Source organism: Cydia fagiglandana, chromosome 25, assembly GCF_963556715.1.
Source record: "Cydia fagiglandana chromosome 25, ilCydFagi1.1, whole genome shotgun sequence".
Taxonomy (NCBI): Eukaryota; Metazoa; Arthropoda; class Insecta; order Lepidoptera; family Tortricidae; genus Cydia; species Cydia fagiglandana.
The window spans coordinates 2,216,904-2,242,272 of NC_085956.1; the positions used below are offsets into that span (position 1 = coordinate 2,216,904).

The 25,369-nt window shown below is 40.6% G+C and overlaps 1 protein-coding gene across 1 annotated transcript in view; it reads right to left on the reverse strand.

The window, feature by feature from the left end:
* LOC134676790 (paired amphipathic helix protein Sin3a) overlaps positions 1-25,369 on the reverse strand; it is a 70,762-nt gene that overhangs the window by 35,614 nt on the left and 9,779 nt on the right. The window contains exons 2-10 of the mRNA XM_063535172.1: positions 23,725-23,825; positions 12,619-12,682; positions 11,885-12,030; positions 11,126-11,331; positions 10,219-10,342; positions 9,408-9,532; positions 7,952-8,067; positions 2,497-2,600; positions 1,625-1,753 (exon numbers count right to left, since the gene is read on the reverse strand). Coding sequence (XP_063391242.1) covers positions 1,625-1,753; positions 2,497-2,600; positions 7,952-8,067; positions 9,408-9,532; positions 10,219-10,342; positions 11,126-11,331; positions 11,885-12,030; positions 12,619-12,682; positions 23,725-23,796 — 1,086 coding nt within the window. The 5' untranslated portion in view covers positions 23,797-23,825. The remainder of the gene's footprint in view (positions 1-1,624; positions 1,754-2,496; positions 2,601-7,951; positions 8,068-9,407; positions 9,533-10,218; positions 10,343-11,125; positions 11,332-11,884; positions 12,031-12,618; positions 12,683-23,724; positions 23,826-25,369) is intronic.

Below are 25,369 nucleotides of genomic sequence, written 5' to 3' on the forward strand. Positions count from 1 at the left end.
TATTTACAGCACGGACAGAGTTAGAATGGTGGTGAATAAAGAGAGGTATATATAGTTCATTCGCGTTAAGAATGCTGTAAAATCGGGACCACCCATGCCCGTAACCAATCAAATCGTTCCTAATTATAAAATATGCCTTCAACTGGTCTGGTGATGTGCCGATGCGAACGTTCTCGTTTCTGAGAATTCTTTTCCGAAGAATTTTTCGGAGAATTTTCAACTTTCTTAATTTTCTTTAATGGAATGACTTATTAACATTCCTTAAGTTTAATCAATCAGTGTTATTTTTTTTATTGCTATGACTAATACTAAATATTTGCTTTTAAGTTTCCATGGTATTTGTCTTATCTCCTACACTAAACTATTAAACAAAAGAATTCTTCGCTTTTGCGACGAAAGGGTAAAACTATCAGTGAATATTTCCGAGAAATTTCCGAGAACGTTTCCGATAGATTTATCTGTTCTCGGGAAAATTTCGAGAAGGGCACATCGCTAAACTGGTCACTGTGAGCTTGACTTTCTAATTAACCTCCTAAGGCCCAGCCATACAAATGAGAAATGCAATATTTGCTACAGAAATTTGAACCTACAATGTAGGATATAGAGTTGATTTTGCGTTGTTCAAAATCTGAACGAGACAAAGGAAAAGCAACTCTGTTCCAATTGAATATGATTTAAATTTCATTGAACTGAATAAGTACTATAGGTGGGACCTTGGGTCTTAGGAGGTTAAGAAAGATTTGATTAGTTGGTTACAGGCGAGGCTAGACGTGGCGGACAATGATATTACTGCATTCTTAACACGAAAGAACTATAAAGTCAGAACTTAAAAAGCAGCCATTAGTTATATCATGGTGGTCAAACGGTAATTTGTTTCATCATTAGATTAAGTGTAACCTAGGAATAAAGGAAGATTTTTGGGTAAATTTCTTGGTGATTTGTAAATGGATAAGTTGATGAAATATCATGTATAATTTATTAATTTCTCATTTAAGCGAAGTTTTGTTATATCTTCTTGAGAAATAAAGATTCTTAAACCTGAAATATGTATTGGAGGCTAGTTTAAGCCCGAGAGTAAACAATTTCTTATTATTTTTCTTGTAATTTCAAAAACTGTAACTTTTATAATAAATTATCCAAAAATAAAGGTAAACAAAAAAAAGAATTATCAGTAAGTTTTCAAGCATATGAACAACCATTTACGATCACATTTAATACATATCATTAATCTTTCAATATCTCAACTGTCAGCACTTTAGAAATTATAAAAATCCAAATTTCCAAGTGTTTCAAATTTTCCATATAATTTCTGTTAAATCTCAGGTGACACGATATTGAGAGCTAGAATTATTGACGAAGGTGAGAGGCCGAAGTAACTTTTCTGTCGAGGTATTACGGGTGGAATTTGAGAGGTTAGCATAAGAAAATGACCCGTATAAGAAAGGCCTGTGCACACCTGGTGCGTGTGCGTAGACTTGCACGTGCGCGTTGTAATATACAGTTCCTTATGAGAGAAGACACACCGCTTGCGTGACATGTGCGTGCGCGGATCCAACATTTTAGCGCACACGCAGCCGGTGTGGCCTGGCCTGAAACCTGTCACCATAGTAAAAAGAGCACAAACCTGCGAATACACTTCCTGTTCCGTCTGCTGTTTAGCTTGCGGTTCCTTCACGTCCCTATGGCCCCTCTGATACGCATGTAGTATCTCCAGGAAACGCTTGTACTTGTCCGGTTGGCGGGAAAACCGCGACTGTAAGCAAGTTTAGGGTTAAATTGGGTTTTGGAAGGGTTAATGTGGGGGTTTGTTGCTGTGTTCAGAACATAAAAATGCAGCCATTATTTATATCATGGTGTTCATACGGTAATTTGTTTCATCATTGGAATGGAAGTAGGTATTGAAATAAGTCAAATAAGTAAAGAAGAATTGAGGAATGACTTAAGTAAAAGCGATTTGCTATTCATTCATTTATTTATTGTTAAAATGCTACAGTCACCTGCAATAATATGTTACTCTTCGAAGGCCGCAAAAATATGTGACTCGGATATTCGGCCGATGGACAGGCCGAATATCCGGTATCCGGTATCGTCTTGGGTCGTCCCATTCGTTTTTCGTCACGTTCTTAAATTAGTCCTATTCTGCTTTCGTCACTCATGCTACATTCGTCACAACCGTCGGTGGCTTTCAATGTAGAATGAGTGACGAAAGCAGAATAGGACTAATTTAAGAACTTGACGACCCAAGACGATACCGGCCAAACAACTATCCGTTGCATCTCTAGTTTCTAGTGTATTACCCATAGTCTAATAAAAAATGGTCTTCTCTTCCCAGAGTGACAAGCCTACGTCCCAACAACATGGCCGCTATATATAGCGCTATCGCATATTATCATATAGCGCTGTCGCACGATGACGTAGGCTTGTGTCAGTCACGTGACCACGAAAAGACGGGAAGAGAGTACCAGGCGGAGTATATTATTATACCATGTGTATTACCTTAATCTTGTTGACATATTCGATGGCGTGGTTGAACTCGACGGGCTGGCCGGGCGGCGCGGGCGCGGCGTGCGGCCCCGAGCCGGCGGGCGGCGCCGCGGCGCCTGCAACATGCACACTTGTAGCGCTAGCCGAGGGGGGGGAGGGGTCGATGGGAGGGGGCAGGGTGGTCAGAACATAGAAATGCAGCCATTAGTTATATCACGGTGGTCAAACGGTAATTTGTTTCATCATGAACATGTTTAGTTGGTTTGTTGGTTTTTGACGAAAGCTGAGGTGGATGAGCTATCTGTATGATGACGAAGCCTGTGCTGTGGATCTGAGAGTTATTATTATGTTGTTTTTAAGGGTCAAAGTAGGACATCACTCAAAGAGCAGTAAAAGCGGCAATGTACATCGAACGAAAACATGTAATAATCATAACCTCAAATTTTACAAATATTTACGATGAACGAGCATGATTGTACATTGTAGGCACCTTGACTTTGCTTTTCATTGAAGTTCACGCACAATCTTATTTAAAGGCTCCTCTTCACGTTGGGCCAACGCCAACAAGGGACGCAGCCATGCGGTAGAATGAGATAGCAATATCACTTGCTCCCTCTAACGCATAAATGCGTCCCTCGTTGGCGTTGGCGTTGGCCCAACGTGAAGAGGAGCCTTAATGGTGGCAACACAAATTTCTCTTGAAATAGCAATGATGTAAACAAACAAGATGGCTGTCATTTCATCCTCCACATTCCACAGATAAAACACAGATGACACGCAATTTTGGAATTATTCGTACACAGTGTTGCTAAGATTTTTCAAATTTGCCGCCATTTTCTACTCAGATTTATTTGACCAAGTATATGCGAAAAATACGATAGCCTCGTCGCAGTCCGCTAAAAATAGGAGCGGCGTTGATAAAACCCGACTATATCAACAAACAATACTAATGTGTTTGTTTACTACGCACGAAGGTCACAGTATAGTACCTGTACATACAGCAACACACTTAACTGTACATCGGTGGACCGTATTACAAGAGGCATAAGGTCCACCGATGTCGCCATCAGATATATCGGAGCGGCTATGGCGCTCACAAATATCTGAACACGCCTTTATTGTCAAGGCATTAGAGTGCCTGCTCAGATATTGTGAACACCTTGGCCGCTCCGATATATCTGATGGCGACTGTACAGTTAACAATGTGGGCGATCGTACAAAGTACAGTTAGCAGCAGAAGTTGCTAAGCGGGCGAGGTGTTCAAAATTATCTTGACTCGACTTTATTATTAAGACAATAAGAGCGTGTCAGGGTAATTTTGAACACCTCGCCCGCTTAACAACTTTTGCTGCCGACTGTACTTCATTGTTTATTTTCCTTATATCTGCCCGCATTGCACACATGACGGGGAAAACTATGCGTCATGACATTCGTCATTGTACAATGACAGAGTTTATACTCTGTATGTTTAGGTATTTAATTTAAAAAAAGTAAACATAACAATTTACTCGCGTTTCGTACACATTTAGACCCACTTGCACCATCCTACAAACCCGAGGTTAAGCCATTAAACCGTTAACCTAGTGTCTAATTGTATGGGTAACCATGGTAACTCCAGGTTTAATCGGTTAACCCCGGGTTAGTGGAATGGTGCAAGTGGGCCTTAATTATACAAACGGGTGTACCGGGTAATTCAGTTGAAACGTCGGAATTTAAGGTAAAAACAATGAAATTATAGTAATCGAGACCCGTTTGTGTAATTAAATATTAAGTAAACAAACAATTTGTACATTTTCGGGTTGTTATAACATTTACTGGTTAACCAACTAAATACAAAACCGCCTGGATGCGTCACTGAACGACCTGACTTTAGGTGGTTCGCCTAGGTTACTCAAAACTTAACTCTCGCTAGATGGCACCACTTTTGCAAAATTTCAGATTTTATTTTTTTGTGAAATGGTCTTGGTATTTGTATACTTAAAAGTATGTTTCGCGCACTCTTTAAGTAAATATTGAACTATTAAAATAAACATTGAATACTTCATTGTGCAAAAACCACCTTTTTAATTCGACGGAGTGTTGCTGTCACGCTTTTTCCTACTATTACTCACACATGCAAACAGTGTTTCCGTGATCCTTGTAGTAGACAATTTCACACAACGTAAGTATGTTGCAATAGCGTAACGGTATGTTCGTGGAAATACGTGCAAGAGGATTGGGGTTCAAGACTGGTGCGAGTAGGTAATTTCTTTTTGTTTCTCCTTTGTGTTATCTTACCTTTAAACGAGCAATTATTAGATATATAATTATTTATTTATATATTTGGATGGTATCAGAAACGGCTCTAACGATTTCGATGAAATTTGCTATAAGGGGTTTGATCTCTTAGTTAGGTCTATGAGAAAACGCGCATTTTTGAGTTTTTATGTTTTGTAAGCTTTGGTCGGTCTCCCAGATATTCAATCTCCGCTTGGCAACTAATCCCAGAATTGGCATGCGCACTAGTTTTTACGAAATCGACTGCCCTGACCTTCCAACCCAGAGAGTAAACTTATTTGGATTAGTCCGGTTTCCTCACATTGTTTTCTTTCACCGAAAAATAGGTATCGGTGTATAAATAGGTAGGTATCAAATGCTATTTCGTACAAAAGTTCGAAAAATCATTGGTACAAGCCGGGGTTAGAACCCGCGACCTCCGAATTGCTTTCCGCTAGGCCAGCAGCGCTTCCCCCACATACTCAGTGTTATCAGGTTTTTTAAAAATCAAAAACCGGGCAAGTGCGAGTCGGACTCGCGCACGAAGGGTTCCGTACCATAATGCAAAAAAAACAACAAAAAAAAGCAAAAAGAAAACGGTCACCCATCCAAGTACTGACCCCTCCCGACGTTGCTTAACTTTGGTCAAAAATCACGTTTGTTGTATGGGAGCCCCATTTAGATATTTATTTTATTCTGTTTTTAGTATTTGTTGTTATAGCGGCAACAGAAATACATCATCTGTGAAAATTTCAACTGTCTAAGCACGGTTCGTGAGATACAGCCTGGTGACAGACGGACGGACGGACGGACGGACGGACAGCGAAGTCTTAGTAATAGGGTCCCGTTTTACACTTTGGGTACGGAACCCTAAAAACGATTACTTATGAAAGCAGAAGAATATAAATGATCGTATTAGATTTATAATTGTTACATATTTGCCGTAACTTATTTTTAAAATGTGTTTTTCAATTAAAAGACACGTCAAGATTGTTTACCTTATTTCTAATGCTAAAAAAAACAAACTATAGTAATAATTGTGTTTTTCATTCATAGACAAAATCCATTATTTTTAACCACAGGAAATTTTATACACTTCTTTTTAGGGTTCCGTACCCAAAGGGTAAAACGGGACCCTATTACTAAGACTTCGCTGTCCGTCCGTCCGTCCGTCCGTCTGTCACCAGGCTGTATCTCACGAACCGTAATAGCTAGACAATTGAAATTTTCACAGATGATGTATTTCTGTTGCCGCTATAACAATTAACAAATACTAAAAACAGAATAAAATAAAGATTTGAATGGGGCTCCCATACAACAAACGTGATTTTTGACCAAAGTTAAGCAACGTCGGGAGTGGTCAGTACTTGGATGGGTGACCGTTTTTTTTTGCTTTTTTTTGTTTTTTTTTTGCATTATGGCACGGAACCCTTCGTGCGCGAGTCCGACTCGCACTTGCCCGGTTTTTATTGCAGTGAGGAAGTCCTGATTGTAAAAATCAGAGAGATTAGGAAGAGTATAATTTCTAATTATCTTTGTAAAAATAAAAGAATACGTGTAGCCCATACTTAATAATCTATTTATGATAATAAGAAAAATTAAATAAAAATAAAAAAACAATACCAAATTTAGGTGTAACAAAAATACAAAAAGTTATGTTCCAGCATACAATGACTGGGGATCGAACCGGGAATCTTCCGTTTGCAAGCAAAAAAGCGACTGTTTGCATAACACGCCATGATAGTTCTTAGCTAAGCTGACGAACTTCTCGCTTAGGTCAATTAACTACCTGTCAAATATCAGTGTCAACAAAATTGCACTAAACATGACGGCACTCCAAATTCGAGCCGTGGTCAGCCCGGCAACGTCGGAAATGGTATGGCAACGTCGCAAATGTATCTGTACACGACATTTGTGACACATACATACGTAAAATTGATGAAAAGTTAACTATGATTTTTGCATGATTTCTGTATGAAACATTGTTTTCCTGTTAATTTCGCGCAAACGAATATTCGAAAGAAGATAAATGCGGAAATATTTGTGTACTAATAGTGTGTAGTTACTTAATGAGCTTTGATTGAATTTTGTATGAAAAGCGAACCACCTTAACCTACATTATTTGATCATGTAATTTTTTCACCTACCCTCAACTGTGTTAAGGAGTCATTTGCGGGTAGATTTTGTTTACTTTTATTGAAATACCTAAAGATACAGTTTATAGAGATCGATAGATGACCTAACCTAACTTTAAGTCACGCGAGAGTCTAATAACCTAAATTGCTGCAAGTTGCATATTTTATTTATTTATAAACAAGTTAATTATGCATTTGAGTTTTAGACACAATTACTTTGTTTTCGCGGTAAATATAGTGAATTATATTATTATTTAATAACCAGTCGCTTTTCGGTGAAGGAAATCATTGTGAGGAAACCGAACTAATCCCAATAAGGCCTAGTTTCCCATCTGGGTAGAAAGGTCAGATGGCAGTCGCTTTCGTAGAAACTAGTGCCTACGCCAATTCTCGGGATTAATTGCCAAGCTGACCCCAGGCTCTCATGAGCCGTGGCAAAATGCCGGGATAACGCGAGGAAGAAGTGACAACACAAATTTCTCTTGAAATATTAACGTTTCAGAATGTAAACAAACAAGATGGCTGTCATTCACGAGCCACATTCCACAGATAAAACACAATTTTGGAATTATTCGCCAAACTGAATAATGAATTTGGCCGAATACCGAATATTCGGTCCCTCGCTCGGCCGAATACCGAATATTCGGCATGACATGCGAATATTTTGAGTCACAATTATTATGAATACTGTTCGCCAACTAAGCACAACGTTTTCTAAGATATATTTTTATGTTGAATTGAATTAATGAATGTACTTAGAGTCAATCAAATCGGATCCATGTTGAAAATAAAATATTTTGTAATCAACAAATGCTCAAAAACGTGCCTTCCTATTTAACTACTTTCCAAGAATACGTTTTAAATATGAAATATACCTATTTTTTGGTTATATTTTTGAGTAGTTTTTTCTTTTTAAGTAGCTGCAATAGATATTCGGTATTCGGCCGAATAGTAGGCGGTATTCGGCCGAATAGTAGGCAACTTTCGGCCGAATACCGAATATTTGGCAAAGTGGCCGAATAGGCCGAATACCGCATAGTTGCCGAATATTCGTGGCATCTCTAGTATAAACTTACCAGGCGCATGGTGTATGGCCGCCTCGATCTGCTGATGCGCCTGCGATATATGATGCAGCGTGTTCGCCGGCGTCGCACTGACGGACAGGTTGTGCACGATCGCGTTGCTCACGGACCTGCGGGAGAGAGACGGTTAGATGCCGGTAGAGTGAGAGCGAGAGATGGCACGCACAAGTGGGTCAGAACATTAAATGCAGCCATTAGTTATATCATGGTGGTCATACGGTAATTTGTTTCATCATGAAAACGTGAGTTTAAAATGAGGAATTTAATTTGTCGTCAATTTTGTTATTGTTATCGGAATAACTATGCTTGAAAAATGAGGAGCTTATATTCAGATAAGTAAATAAATGAGTAATGTACAAGGTGTAAAGTTAGACCAAGAAAAGTCTGCAACGAATTTGATAGCGTACGCAGTGCAAGTGTTATTTTAAACGTCAAACTTCTACGAAATCATGACGTATTAAATAACACTTGCACTGCGTACGCTATCAAAAACGCTGCAGACTTTTCTTGGTATATCTCTAGGTTAGTTTGGGATGACGGAGTTGGAATAGTGTGTCAAGCTTACAGTGGTTGTCTATTTATAGTGGTATTTTTGTTACCGACATATCCAAAAATCACACGCACGCCAACATCATTGGTAGGAATTCATAACTTACCTAGCAAATTTGAAGTTTTTTAAGACAGGTTCATGCATGGGTAAGTATCATTTTATATGATGCGAAAACTCCTATACTCTACAGTCCGTTTTTTTAAGCATTAGAAAGAACTTCGCAGAAGTAAGCTTGTGGTTCCAAAACCGGCACTTTTAGCGGTAAATTTGAAGTAAATTATATGTATTGACCATGCTACATTAGATAATTCAATAATTATTAACAATTAAAGAGCCTGATAAAAACTGCACGCTTGCTTCTGTGGACTTCTTTCTAATGCTAAAAAAACGAACTATAATACCTGTGATAGTTTTTATATGTTGCGAATTTTATAAGTAGTTGATTGAATTTGTGGTTCGTCAGATGTATATTTCTCGAACGGTATTAGTCTAATATTATCAGTGTGTTGCCATGCCATGGTAACCCATATGATTGACAATTCGTGGACTAATATAATACCGTTTGAGAAATGGGCCCCTGGACCAAGTAATGAGGAGTGTATATTCAGGGGGGGTGTCACTACGCAGTTTAGGTACATTTGGCCGGGCCTCCCGGGCAGGGCAGGCGTATGGCAGTGGGCTGCCGCTCGTCCGCACGATCGTCGTGTCACGTGGCGCTCGCGCAATGGAGATTCACGGTTCGTGCGCGGTTATAAGTTTCATTTTTGCTGCAGCCGGCGAGTATAGGTATAATTTTATACCTAAATCTGACTTTTGTGAAGGAGTGAATTTTCTGTACGGTAGCACTATTAGTCTGTGGTATAGTGAGGAGGCGCGTGTATGTGGTATGGGTATACTTACTGCGCGACGGGCAGCAGGTGCACCAGCTGCGCGGGCGGGTGGTGCGCGGGCTGCGGGCCCACGCCGCCCACGCCCAGCAGCACGCCGCCGCCCAGCCCGGTCGGAGACGGCATCGACACTGACACCTGCACAACATATATACTCTGTCAAGCCATTTCCGTCAGTAGAAAAGAGCGGCAAATTTAAAAAATTGTTGATTGAATTTCGCGCCATTTTCTATTGACAAACTTGTTTGACCGGCTATAGTCAAAATACTGCTTTTAAGTACTTTAGGCAACCGTTCGATAAGTTAAGGGATAAGTTCCACTTTGTACTAATTACGAATGTTATTTTTCCTGTTTTGATTTGATTTTTATACAATAAAGTGTTTTACTACTATACTATTACATTACTAATAGGTCTATAAGGTGCTATCTAAACCTTTATTCTTTATTCAGACAAACAATAGGTATAAGTGTCTAAACCTTAATAAAATGTGAGAGGGTTTGTTTATTGTGTGACAAAAGACTAGAAATAAAGACACAAAAATGTACGAACAAAAATAGAGAAATTACAAAATGTACAACAGGGTTACTTGTAAGAATAGGTGTTTCTTGACCCCTCGAGAACTCGAGAAAGTAGATTTAGACCCCTTTTATAGAAAGACAACTATGACGTCTGTGACTTCATGGTAAGCCCTGTCATTTAAGATTATAATTGTATGCGTGTCGCGCGTTAACACGAAGAAATCTAAGTCTTATGAAATCAAAGTTTTATTTTAACGACCCTATCTCTGTCTATCGACTGTGAAATTCATGATACCATGACATACCTGGCCGTTACTCTGAACCTCGATCTTGTAGCCAGGAGGCAGGAAGGTGTTGAACCCAACTATGAGCTCCGGGTGCCCCTTGAACAGGTTCGACACCCGGGTGATGACGCCGGGCGTGTCAATCCTGAAACACAGCCTTAGTTTAGAGGTAACATCGTAACTACTCTATGGTTTAAATGAAACATGCACAGAAAATATATGAATGGGATTGTATTACTATGTTTCAATTTATGGAAATACATAATCACGTCATCTTTAAGTTATGTCTAAATTGTTGTTTTTTATGTAAAGCGCCCTCCAGACTATGCGCGTGAATCGCGGGCGAAGCCGCGAACGCGAGTGTGGAGTCTAGTTCGCTGATATGCGAAATCGACTCCAGACTCGCGTTCGCGCCTTCGCGCCGCGATTCGCGCACGAGTGTGGAGCGGGCTTAAGACATAGATATCTTTTTATTAAAAAGACTTCAGTAGGAAGGCAGCATGCGTGTATCACCACAGTGAATCTGTTTTTGCACATCGCATGTGTTTCATCATTGTCTTTTTATCTATAAAAACGAACACATAATATTTTAGGTAATTTAATGATATAACTTCTGGAGACGCCGTCAGAATCATACTTTATCATATGTAATTTACAAAATGTACTCTTCACCCATCCTGGGTGAAGACCGAGCAGCCAAAAGGGCCTACTTGGGTCGACCAACTACTGGCCGTCGTCCTCTTGGTCATCTTAAATACCGTTGGGCAGATAGAGCGGAGGCAGATCTCCGTGAGCTCGGCGTCGGCGAAAGCTGGAGGGATACCGCTCTGGATCGATCAAAGGGGCGTGCTCTCGGGTCGGAAACCAATATTCATTTTGGGTCACCGCGCCAGCCAAGCAAGTAAGTAAGTAAGTAGTATGTACTCACGTCTGACTCTTAAACTCCTTCATGATGTCGAGGAAGTCGTTGTAGACCTGGGGCTGCGTGTTGAACTTGTATTTGACGAGGTCGAGGTAGGAGAGCGCGTCCTCGACCTTGAGCCGCTGGAACTGCGCGCCGGGCGGGGGCGGAGCGCCCGCGGGCGGCGGCGCGCCCGGCGGCGACGCGCGCCCCGCCGCCGGCGCCGGCGGCAGCTGCTGCTGCTGCCCGCCCGGCGCCGGGACCAGCTGTGGGGAACGATCAAGTTACAATGCTGGAGCTGGAGGCTTACACACAGAATAACTAATGGTATTATCATACAGACCGGCCATTTCAATAGGAATGTTATCCAACACTTGTGCGGCATGGCCTTATCTTATAAGTCATTATGACATTTAACGCGCAGGCGCAGCCGACGCGTTAGATGGCGCTGATCGCCACCACAAAGCGCAAGCAAAGTGGAGTGGACGCGTTCAGATTTATTAATAGGGCCGTGTTGCACGGTTGCGTTCGTGGCCCACAAAATGGTCTCGCCGGAAGATCAGCGCTGACTTTCGGGTCAGTATTATGCTGAGGCGAGCCCATTTTTGTGGTAAACTTTAACGCTAACCAATTTTATTAATAGCTGCAATTTTTAGTTATACTTTTGTATGTAATCTTAGCTTTAAGTTTACCACGTAAAATACTTGATTCTTGATTCCATTCAGGCTATTCACTATCCGTAGCAAAATGCCGGGAAGAAAGATGATGATGACGGTCTGTACTAACCTTGTGCCGTAAAGGTGGCTGCTGAGGCTGGGGCGGCTGTTTGGGGTACTGCACGCCCGCCTTCATGTAGTTGATGACGGGCGGCGCCGGGCCGGCGGGCCGCGCGCCGCGGGCGTACCCGCCCACGGATAGCATGGCGGCGGGACCTGCGGACACGCTGTGGTTAGCTCTACGAGTTCCGCTACGTTGTATAAAACGGGTTTTTCTGCTCGTCGACTGTAATTCTTGAATTAAGATTGCGTATGCCAAATTGCAATTGGGTACTTTTAATGTATGGGATCCCAACTCAACAATAATATTCATTTCGATACGGTTTAATCAACTATAATGAAATTGACCAATCACAGCTCGCCGCTATCAGGAGGACGAAACAAAACCATAGCTCAAGTCAGAGACGCGCATGTGACACCTTTAATATAGTACATTTAAACGCACCTTACGATAGAGCATAAGAAAATGACAATTTATCATGACAAATGGGATCACATGACTAAGAAATCAGACCCTAACGAATAGGTATATACTTAATAAGGACTAGGTAAATAAGTATCTATGGCAAATATTTCATTAATTTATTTTAAAAAGCCAACCATCTTATATAGCTATTTCTCTCCAATATTTCATACCATAATAAACGTCAGAAAATAATGGTATATAAATATCCGAAAGAGGCCTTAGTAAACTAGAATCATTGTAGAATTTGTACCTAAACTTATTATTTTAATAACACTTACCAAGTATTTGGGGTTGGGCCGATTGGGCCAGAGTGTGCATATTGCTTGCACCAGCTTGCTGCATCTATAACAAAAGGAAAATATGTTGTTATGTAATCCATAAAATACTCCACAGAATTCAAGTTAATGCCTACACATTTTTTTGGCAGATGTAGACAATTTCATACTTATTTTTATTTAATATAATAATACCTCCATCTATCGGCACTTGTAAAAGCAAACCAACTTAGTAATAATTTAAATAGCCACATTCTACAGTAAAAAACAATAATAATACAGTTTTTCTGGAAGCAAATCGCTTGTTATGCGTATAAAAAAACCATTACTTCACTCATCGTGATAGGCGTAATTATACTTATAACTAGTTTTATTGCCTATATAGAAATAAATATTGCAAAGAGTTCTTTTTATTTTTAAAGATGATATCACTGGCAGATATGGGGCCCGTTTCTCAAAAGCATGTAATACAAGCGGCTGTCACTATTTGACAGCTTTTGTTAGAAAGGGACTTTGTTAGGCCCACTTGCACCATTCCACTAACCCGGGGTTAACCGGTTAAACCTGGTTACCATGGTTACCAGTACAATTTGACACTGGGTTGACGGTTAAACCCACCCACCCACAAAACCTACGTTGCCTTATTGACACTATCTTGCCTTAATTTCTTGCCTTTTAGCCTCAATGCCATGTCCCGCCAAAGTAAGTGGCGCTGGAAGAGGTGTTAGTACCTAATTATGATAATAATTATATACAAAGATATGTTTAATAATTGTGTTCAGAGTATAATAAATAATATTAACGTTGTTTAATAATTAAGGTAGTTATAAATAATTATAAACGTATTTTAATCTCAATTTGTATGTGTGAGGGCTATATGGGACCAATTTTTAAGTGTTGTTAAATACCTAGCTATTTATTAGGGGCTGTCCATAAATTACGTCATCGATTTTTGACCCCCCCCCCCCCCTATAATCATCCAAAAATCATGCTTCAAATGACCCCATTTCCTCCTACTTCATGCTACCGTCATCCGATGTCCTGACCCCCCCCCCTAATTTGAAATGACGTAATTTATGAATAGCCCCTTAGACAACCTTGTAACTTTTAATACAAGTGGAAGTCCCCATTCTAACAAAAGCTGTCAAAAAATGACATCCGCCTTTTTACAAGTTACAAGCTTTTGAGAAACTGGCCCCTGGTACATATTTGGTTTGGTATTTTATATGGGTTTTAAAATTGTTGTCCACAGATTATTCATCCTCGTATTTAAAGATCCTTAAATGATATGGAGATATTAATTGTAAACATGTTTGTATCATATTGGAGTTTAAAAATATCCTCTAATTTTATCTGTTATTGACCTGTTACAGAGATTTTTCTACGCTTATTTATTAGGCTATGTATGTCTGCGAATTTATGTAGCGTTCCGGCAAGTTTTGTCAGCTAAGACTTATTTATATAACACAACCGCTTATTTCAAAATCGAACTAAGATAAGTTGATTGGTAAACATTAGCTCTTCGTGACAATTCGACCAAAACAAAGTTATGAGTGTTATGACGCATTCCAAAGAAAATACTCACTACTCAAATTTAGTTATTACGTCCAAAAGAATTCAAACCGAAAACCGCATGACGGGCTAACCACCCACTATTTTCGAACTAAACGCGCAGAGTTAAAATTAACTCGTGCAAAAAACCAAGGTTCATGAATATAGTACGCCGGTTTAAATATAGATATTTGAGTAATCGGCCGGGAGAGTTTGTATGCGTCAGATGACGCTTGTTTCTATATATTACATACTGTTTTATGTTATGGCTGTCCGTGGGTGTTTACATAGCGTTACAGGTATATGTATGAGGAATGTTATGAAAGTGAAGGAAGCGAAAGAGGTATGTCAGGATCGTAGCAAGCGGAAATCCGTGGTCTCTGCCTACCCCTCCGGGAAATAAGCGTGATTATATGTATATATGTACAAGTATATGTATAGCGTAGATAAATTCAGTACAAAGGCTACAGTAAAGGATCAATTACACAAACGGGTCTACCGCGATATAATTTCATTGTTTTTACCTTTAATTCCGACGTTTCAGCTGAGTTGCACCAGCTGTGGTCACGTAAAGACCCGTTTGTGTAATTGAATATGTGTACAAAACGCGAGAGTTTAAAGTGTTATACAGTAAAGGATCGGCAAGACTTCGGTAGACATGCGGTAGTTCAAATTGACATTTGGCGAATAAAACATGGGTTACTAAATAATAATACCACCATACAGAAAGACACTTCCTATATAACCGAAGTTTGACAGCGATTCAGGGCCACTTGCACCAATCACTAACCCGGGGTATACCGGTTAAACCAGCAGTTACCATAATTACCAGTACAATCTGACACTGGGTTAACGGTTTAAACGGCTAACCTCGAGTTAAAGGGATGGTGCAAGTGGCCCTCAGGGACAAAACATGCTTTCCCAATCGAATGTATGGCACAATCCGTTTCGGCTATTTATGGTTGTCAAAATTCAAGTGATTATCTTATCTGTGGTCGTGCACGCAAAACATGAATCTAGGATATACCTGGATCTGGCATGAGTGGTGGGGGTAACTGACAGAACGGGATAGTCTTATGTATCTTTCAGTAGGAGTAGCAGAGAAAGCGGTATTATTGCTTGTCCTTGTCACAGTCTCACTTTTTGTTTGTTCCCCACCTTTTTATTAGTATGGAGAATGGTGGGCAACAAATGAATTCGACCAATCACAGTGTCGCATTTGCGTATGTTTTGTCCCTCACGGAGGCACGCGTATACCACTTCTATGCGATCCTACCTTCTATGACGTAAAAGGACGCTAAGTAAAATCAACCCTAATAATTGCCCGGAGCAATGCCGAGCAGAACGGAGCCGAAAATGCCCGGAAGGAGGAGTCTCGCCCCACTGGTAGTATGGAGATTCACTTTAGTTAGGACTAGACTACAACTCTTCTCTTCTTCTTCCTCGCGTTATCCCGGCATTTTGCCACGGCTCACATGGGAGCCTGGGGTCCGCTTGACAACTAATCCCATGATTTGACGTAGGCACTAGTTTTTACGAAAGCGACTGCCATCTGACCTTTCAACCCAGAGGGGAAACTAAGCCTTATTGGGAGACTACAACTCTTCTACAACCAATAATTTCTTAGTTCCTAGATAATGATAGTTTGATAGTGCTATGTACGTCCATATTAACTGGTGACATGCGAGCTATTGCCATTGGCCGATCGATGAGAATAACTAATAGCTTGACAACAGATTGTAATATTCAAGCTGTTTTTACTGCATCGTGAGCTCTTCTACAAACAATAGCATACTATGGCTCGTCTACACGATGGGCCAACGCCGGCCACTCCAAGGGACGCAGCCATGCGGTAGAATGAGATAGCAATATCACTTGCTCCCTCTAACGCATAAATGCGTCCCTTGGAGTGGCCGGCGTTGGCCCATCGTGTAGAGGAGCCATTACCTTCGAGCATCACCAGGAAAGGAGACGGCATTTGTACTATTTCCCTTCTGCCGGAGGAGCATTCCACGGGCTGTCCCGTACAAACGCATTTTATTTCCTGTGTTGTGACTTTTTTTTCGGCATTTAAAGCAGTCGATTATATTTCTGTGCATATTTTTGAACGTTTGTCATAGAAAAGGAAACTCTTATACCTGCAAATCTTCAGAAAATTCGCGTTTGTACGGGACAAACGGTAGACAATTTCATGGAATGCTCCCGAAGCATAGGCACAACTGTAGGTACCTATAGAGGTCCGTACACAAAAAGAGAATATGCAAGATTTGTCTTAGACGTATGTCATTTTCTATGTATTTGTCTCGTCATTACAGACTGGATTTTGTATGTAGTGAGTGAAAAGTGCGACTGTATGCACGTTTCCCCCCGCCAGTACAGCGGTGTGACACCGCTTCAACGCGATTGGTTGATGAGTTCGCATCACGCACGCGATTGGTCGAAACTAATTGCGTTAGTCTGCTCGATTGGCCCGAATTCGTGAGTAACAACGCTGAACTATATACTGAATTCGTGAGTAACATTTTTAGTGGTAAGGCCAGTCCTTTGGGGTCATCCATTAATTACGTCACACCAATTTCTAGGTTTTTTGACCCCTCCCCCCCTTGTCACACTTGGTCACATTTGGCAAACCCCTCCCCCCCTAGTGTGACGTCACATTTTTTCTACGAAATCGCCAAATCGAATTAAGTAAGTACCTAAGTATTATTAATATTTTATCAAAATATTTTTGACGATATAAATATTAGTAATTTTATAACCCAAAACTGCTTAGGAAAGAAAATTAAACGATTAAAAACTATTTTCGTTTTAAAAACTTGTTATTTAAATGTACAGCGAACTAAATAATTTAAATAAATTTTCGGTTACTGACGAAGTTAAAGTGACGTCACAAAGTTTGTGTCTCCCCCCTCCCCCATGTCACAATATGTCACATTTTCTTGACCCCCTCCCTCCCCCTAAACGTGTGACGTAATTAATGGATGACCCCTTTACGTCAATGCATGTCAGTGATTGCCGATCGATGAGAATAACTAATAGCTTGACAACAGTCTGTAGTATTCAGCCATGTTGACTGCATCGTGCATCGATGTGCATTATGACTGTATAATAAAGGGTTTTCCTTTAGAAAATAATAGCGTCGGCCATTATTTACAGAATTCTAGAGATGTCCGGCACAGTGACTGTTATTTTGAAAGACGAAGCACATATTTGTACACATGTCAATAAAACCAGCGTCTGTCCGTGACTGATCTCTCGGCGTGATGATGATTGATATGTCGGCGGCCGATCGTAAGATCAGGCATATCGTGAAACGTGAAAATCTTTGACTCGTTCCCTGAGTCGACGAAGCCCCGCGTACGCGGGGCTCTTATTTCTGGGCAGTTTACCCTTCGGGCATCTGAAGCAACCTAACGAACCTATCCTACCTATATGTTGGTTTAATGTGACTATCGTCGAAACATTACACAGGAACATTACGATCTGCCTGATCTTACGATCGGCCGCCGACAGATAAGTATCCTATGTCCGTTCATCACTGGGTCTCAAACTATACTCTGTATCTTTAAGTTACTAAACTTAAATAAAAGTAAACAATTAATTTGTACATTTTCGGGTAGTTATAACATTGATAACCAACTAAATACAAAACCACCTGGATCTGTCACTGAACGACCTGACTTTAATCTACATTATTTAATCATGTAATGTTTTCATCTACTTTTTTAAATACCTCTTAGATACAGACTATCCCCCTTATTCATTAACGTCTACTAAAGTTGACAAGCCGATAATAATAGTTTGTCCCCTTTCCATCATACCAATACGTCGTCGGAAAGGGACAAACGATTATTATCGGCTTGTCAACTTTAGTAGACGTTTATGAATAAGGGGGTATACCTCCATACTAATAAGTACACCTTACTTATTTTATTATGTACATCATTATCTATTCTGGGGCAGTTTAAAACAAACACCAACGAAATGGTATTGACACACCTCGACACAAGCGCCGATAACATCTGATAACCCGTTGTTTACTCGCTATCGCTAATGACTGGTGTGTTATTGTATTTGCATACAGATACAGGCTTTACAACTACTCTGAAATTAGCATCGTGGACTATTGATTTCACTCACTGCACTGCCCTCAGCTTCTTTGGTCATATCTTGCGGTCTAAAAAGCACGACCCAGAAAGGCAGATTATCTTGGGCCAAATAGAGGGCAAGCGAGTGCGAGGAAAAGCACCCACGAGGTCCGATGTTGTGAAGAGGGTGGTTGGCGGCAACATGCAGTGCGTGACCCATATGGCTTATGATCGCACACTGTGGAGACGTAGCATACATGTTAACTCACATTATAGACGGGTCTAACGCGAATTATATTCAATTACCTTGATTTACCGACGTTTCGACACAGGTTTCACTGGTCGTGGTCGCGGCTGACTGATGTCCCAGCAAAATGTCAAACAAAATCAAGGTAATTGAATATAATTCGCGTTAGACCCGTCTATAATGTGAGTTAATATGTATTCAAAACGCGAAAGTTTAAAATATTATGTAGCATACATGGTCGCGATCCTCAGTAATGAGGGACCGAGGAAGAAGAGAGACTATTGATTGAATTCTTAGTAAGCTCACTAGATGGTGTTGCATTCCTTTTAGACGTCTCTTAGTCGCGCAATCAAGAAATACAGCAATTATTCCTATATAATAATTTACGCGCTCTCTCTTTTATCGCTAATGACTAGTGTGATATTGTATTTGCATGCAGATAAATATTTGGGAAAACATACAAAAACTCAAAAATGTGCGTTTTCCCAGAGATAAGACCTAGCTAGATCGATTTTTCGCCCCCTAAAACACCCATATAGCAAATTTCATCGAATTCGTTAGAGCCGTTTCCGAGAATTGCTCGTTTAAATTGTGTGTGTGTGTGTGTGTGTGTGTGTGTATGTGAAGTTATTAATCCCAATTTATTTGAGAAGCCTGAATATTTTATTATCCAGAAAACTCCCTGTAAATTAATAAACGGTCATACACATCGCGTTAGACGACTCATACAAATGTACGACAAAATTGAGAAGTTTGTGGCGTGGCGAGTCAGTTACTTAAAAAAACCGGGCAAGTGCTAGTCTGACTCGCGCACGAAGGGTTCCGTACCATAAAGCAAAAAAAAAAAACAAAAAAAAGCAAACGGTCACCCATCCAAGTACTGACCCCTCCCGACGTTGCTTAACTTTGGTCAAAAATCACGTTTGTTGTATGGGAGCCCCATTTAAATCTTTATTTTATTCTGTTTTTAGTATTTGTTGTTATAGCGGCAACAGAAATACATCATCTGTGAAAATTTCAACTGTCTAGCTATCACGGTTCGTGAGATACAGCCTGGTGACAGACGGACGTTTTCCGTCGTCCCTAAAAAACAGCAGCTATTTCTGCATGTCACATATAAGCGTTGTATGTAAATATTCATTTTATTAAACATTGTACTAGCAATTGTAATGAGTTGTTTTTTAGGGTTCCGTACCCAAAGGGTAAAAACGGGACCCTCGTCTGTCCGTCCGCCCGTCTGTCTGTCACCAGGCTGTATCTCACGAACCGTGATAGCTACACAGTTGAAATTTTCACAGATGATGTACCTATACTATAACACCAAATATAAATATTTAAGGGCCCCCCACATCTAGCGTCTTTCGAGCGTCGGCGTCTACAACTCTATGGCCGCTGCTCGACGCAACGTCGACGCAACTGCGCAGCGACGTCATTTTCCCTAGCGCTGACCAGACGCCGACGCTCGAAAGACGCTAGATGTGGGGGGGGGGGCTAAGGGGGTCTCCCATACAACAACCGTGATTTTTTGCAGTTTTTTGCGTAACGGTACGGAACCCTTCGTGCTAGTCCGGACTCGCCCGACTCGCACTTGGCCGGTTTTTTCATGGAATTGTAAATTAGATTCTTGCATGCTATTAATTGTTGCATGTAGTTTGATTGGCATAATTGATTCTTCAAATGCGGATTAAGTCTTCATTAATGGATTTAAAAAACGGAGTTGTCAGATTTCATACATATGAAAATACTACCGGATTTTATTCCAAGTGTATAAATATTATTATCACTATGATGAGTAAAATAATGCAGAATATTAAATGCTACACGTTAAGAGCGGAATCTTATTCATAACTAGCGATCCGCCCCGGCTTCGCACGGGTTAACAAATTATAAAAAGGTTTACATCACGGGTGCTATCGACAGTGTAAACGCGCCTTAACCCTTTATAAGGCATAATCGTCTAGGAACTATGCAAAATTGAACCCTATCACTTTGAAATAAAGTTCAAAATCAGGTGGGAAATATATTCCCTCTACCTTATAAAAGCTCAGGAACTTCTATAGTCTATACTAGAGATGCACCGGATATCCGGTAACTATCCGGTATCCGGCCATTATTTTACTATCCGGCCGGATACCGGATAGTAATATTGCCTGATTTCGGAGTAAACAAATTGGATTTAAGAAACAGACACGGTCATAATCGTACTTGTTTATTATTTTAAACAATTTAATCATTCCACTGACTTGCACTCGCACTTATTTCGAACCTAGAAATGAGTCCGCGAACGTTTACTAGGAAACAGGTCAAACCTGAAGAATACGCACATGAAAAACCGAAATGTATTAGGTATAGTTCCGCTGGCCGAATATTCGGCGGCCGGATACCGGATATTCGGCCGATAGTCAGGCCAAACAACTATCAGTTGCATCTCTAGTCTATACCATTCGTCTTCGGCAGTGTAAGCGCGCCGTAAGCACCTGTTTCGATATGTGAGCGGCGTTCGATAGAAATGTCAATGCACCCAGAGGACCTACCGCGAACCACGTTCGATGCGTCGCCTCTCTGTCGCACTTGTAAATTCGTACGTAAGTGTGACAGGGAGGCGACACGTCGAACGTGATTCGCGGTAGGCCCCCAGATTGCACAAACCAGTTCGGAAGGTGTTTTGGTACGCGTCCAACACTGGAAGGTCGACTAGGAACACTTTATTGATCTTTAATAGACCTTATAACGTTGTTATAGAGGTTATTGTTGATCAAAGTGTGTTTATGGCAAGCCTTATACAAGGTCATCATCATCATCATTTCAGCCTATATACGTCCCACTGCTGAGCACAGGCCTCCTCTCATGCGCGAGAGGGTTTGGGCTATAGTCCCCACGCTAGCCCAATGCGGATTGGGGACTTCACATACACCGAAAAACATCGTGAGGAAACCTGCATACATCTGCGAAGAAATTCAAAGGTGTATACAAGGTAATAGCGACTAACTATCGTTTGTTTCTTTAGGTATTTAAATAAAAGTAAACAAACAATTTGTACATTTTCGGGTAGTTATAACATTTATTGGTTAACCAACCAAATACAAAACCGCCTGGATCAGTCCCTGAACGACCCGACTTTAACCTACATTATTTGATCATGTGTTTTCATCTACCCTCAACTGGCTTAAGGAGCCATTTTGCCGTAAGGTGCAAAAGTGTATACGTATTTTTGACGTCGACTGTACACAGAAATGTATAAGAACTGCTTTGAACTAAATCTGCTTTACCAATAATTCTGAAGTAAGCTGAACGCCTCAAATCTAATCCAAATCAAAAAGTTATATATAGTTATTTACGATACAAGTGCGTAAAAGAGAAAATTCGAAACGAGTGGCGATAAATTAAAACACGACCGAAGGGAGTGTTTTAAATCGACACGAGTTGCGAATTATCTATTCGCACGTGTATCGTACAACGTTTTACAGTACATATGGCCCTTTAAACTTTTGACATCGCACGAAAAGTGCTATTTTACGCACTAGTGCGGAAAAATAGGACCATATGTACTGTAAATGTATATTTTGAGTGTATGAGCATTTTCGGCACGCCATACCCTATGGTAGAGTTTGACGCTTCCAACGTTAACTATGATATACCCCTTGTACGCAGCTGTCATACCTATCGCAGGTAAGCAACGGGAAATGGGGGACCAACTTATATTTAAATGGAGTTAATTGACACTTGACAGATGTTAATTTTAATATTTTACTAATAACATACGAGTAATACCGGGTGTGGCCTGTTATACGAGCAAAACATTAAACTGTAGGCTGTACTCTTCATACTGACCAACATTTGTTCAGCGACTTTTAAAAATAACTTGTGGTTTGATTTTTAACATACTTTAAAGTTTATTCTAAGACGCAATGTATTGCGAATTTTGTTATGTTTAAAGGCGTGACAAGCAACGTCAATCACAATGATATGGCGTGGCGATCGCGTCCATTGAAGATAATATTTATTTTGTATGAAAAATAGGGAGACTAAATTCTTCATAATTTTTAAATGTTGTTGAACAAGTGTCACCATTTGAGGAGTACAATCTATGTTTTAATTATTAGCTCGTATTACAGGCCACACCCGGTATAAGGGTCAAACAGGTCACTGTGTTACGTTCTTTCCTGTAGACATACACAAGAGTTAAGGGCTATAAAGTTTAATTTTCTTATTTAACCCTTACCCACGTAAAAAGGTCCTCCTTTTATTTACAGAACTATGATAAAATCATTACTTACCTGCCCACAAACTGTTAACTATTGCCCACAGGAGAGAAAAATGTACAGTTCGCGCGAACACGCTAGTTTTCTCTCCTGTGGGCAATAGTTAACAGCTTGTGGGCATGAAAGTAATGATTTTATCATAGTTCTGTAAATAAAAGGAGGACCTTTTTACGTGGGTAAGGGTTAAATAAGAAAATTAACCTTTATAGCCCTTAACTCTTGTGTATGTCTACAGGAAAGAACGTAACACAGTGATCTGTTTGACCCATAAGTAAAGAAAGGGGGGTAACTCTATACCTCAGTTTTCTAACGTGAGTTATTACGTAGTCGACATCTACCGTCCAGTAGCGGAATTTATCAGTACTGCTAGAGTTAAACCAAGAAAAGTCTGCAGCGATTTTGATAGCCCACGCAGTGCAAGTGTTATTTATACGTCATAATTTCAGAGAAGATTGACGTTTAAAATAACACTTCCACAGCATGGGCTATCTAAATCACTGCAGACTTTTCTCAGTCTAACTGTAAGCGATCCTGAAATGTCTTTTGAATTGAAAAACGCTTTTTAAAAATCATCGAAAAAGAATATGAATGATCGTATTAGATTCATAATTGTTACATATTTGCCGTAACTTATTTCAAATGTGTTTTTCAATTAAAAGACACATCAAGATTGTTTACCTTATTTCTAATGATTAAAAAAACGAACTATAGATGTAGATGAACAATGATTATTATTATCGTCTGTCTACCAATATTAGTTTAGTATCTATTATCCTGTTATACCTAATCCGATGACAATGCCACTTAAATATCCTTGGTTTACAAATCATAGTGGGAATTGTCTCAGGATGTAGGTTGAACTTACTAATGTATAAATCTATGTCCTCTTTTTGTATTATCTGCCTATGTCTGTTGTTTTTCCCAATAAAGAAAATAAAATAAAAATAAATAAATAGCGTACCTGGGCAGGTGACTGAGACAGCGGGGCAGGCTCATCCGGGGCCAGCCGCGGGACGCCTGTTCGCTTCATCATGGTGGATCAGAGAGCCATCACACGATCACCTGGAACGTTACATTATTGTGTTAGAAACTATATACTTAGGTATGGAAACAAGGGGACATCTGACATACTCAAATAAAGGCATTTTTAATGGCTTTTTATTTTGACTGCGGAGAAATTTCAACTCATCGAAATATCTTCCATGTTTTACATTATTAACTAGTGTCACTGAGGTAGCGATTTAAAAACAGGTCCATGTGCTTAGGAACCTTTATAGACATAGAAGGAGCCTTCGACAGGACTAGGTTCAGCAGCATTGCAGCAGCACTGGTAAGACATGGTGCGAATACAGTCATGACCAAATGGATAAACAACATGTTGAGCCAGAGGATCATAAGACTTGGGACAGGCGAGACACAGCAGGCAGTAGTGGCAAAGGGATGCCCCCAAGGGGGAGTTCTATCGCCACTTCTATGGAACCTAGTGGTGAACGACCTCATAACAACATTAAACAACAATCACTATTACACAATCGGCTATGCTGACGACATAGTGATACTAACAAGCGGCAACCACTCAGGTACGGTATGCGATGTTACCCGCTCTGCACTAGCCATCGTGGAGCGCTGGTGCGTTAACAACGAACTCACAGTCAATCCTCGCAAGACGGAGCTGGTAATGTTCACCAACAAACGCAACTTGGGAAACTACCACCTTCCCAAACTGTTCAATACAGAACTCCAACTATCGGCAGAGGTAAAGTCTCTAGGGGTAATACTTGACAACAAACTGAATTGGAGTAATCACCTAAATGGCAAAATTGATAAAGCTACAGTCGCGTTCTGGCAATGTCGTAGAATGGTGGGTAGAACCTGGGGATTAACTCCTAGGCTAACTCTATGGCTTTACCAGGCAGTGATAAGACCAATAATAAGCTACGGCGCGATAGTATGGTGGCCACGCACCAAACTATCCACTGTTGAGGCTAGACTACAACGACTCCAGAGGTTGGCCTGTATGGCGACAACGGGCTGCATGAGGACAACACCAACCGCGGCCCTGGAAGCCTTACTGGGCCTGCCGCCGCTGCACCTCTTCATACAACAAGAAGCGCTGGCTGCGGCGGTACGTCTCAAAAAATCTAATCTCTGGAGACCGCCTAGGGTGCCACACACCGAAATCCTCTACGAGGCCATAGGTAAGGAACCGCTTATAGAAGCGGTGACTGACAGGATACCCAAGCAGTTCGTCTTCGACAAAAAATACAAAATACAATTACACGAAGAACCCCATGAAGGACTCAACCCAAGGGAGCTGAGAATCTTCACGGACGGATCAAAAACAAGGTCAGGCACTGGCGCTGGGGTTTTCTCAGAGGACCTAAACATACACATCTCGACACCACTTGGTGCCCATAACACAGTCTTCCAGGCGGAATGTATGGGCATTATAATGGCAGCACACGCAATCGTCTCAAGGGAAGCAATGGACTACCCCATCCGCATACTCTCTGATAGTCGGTCAGTACTACAAGCTCTACAAAGTTTTACTTTCACTTCAGGGCTAATTTACGAATGTCACAAAGCTCTGTCAGAGGTATGTACCA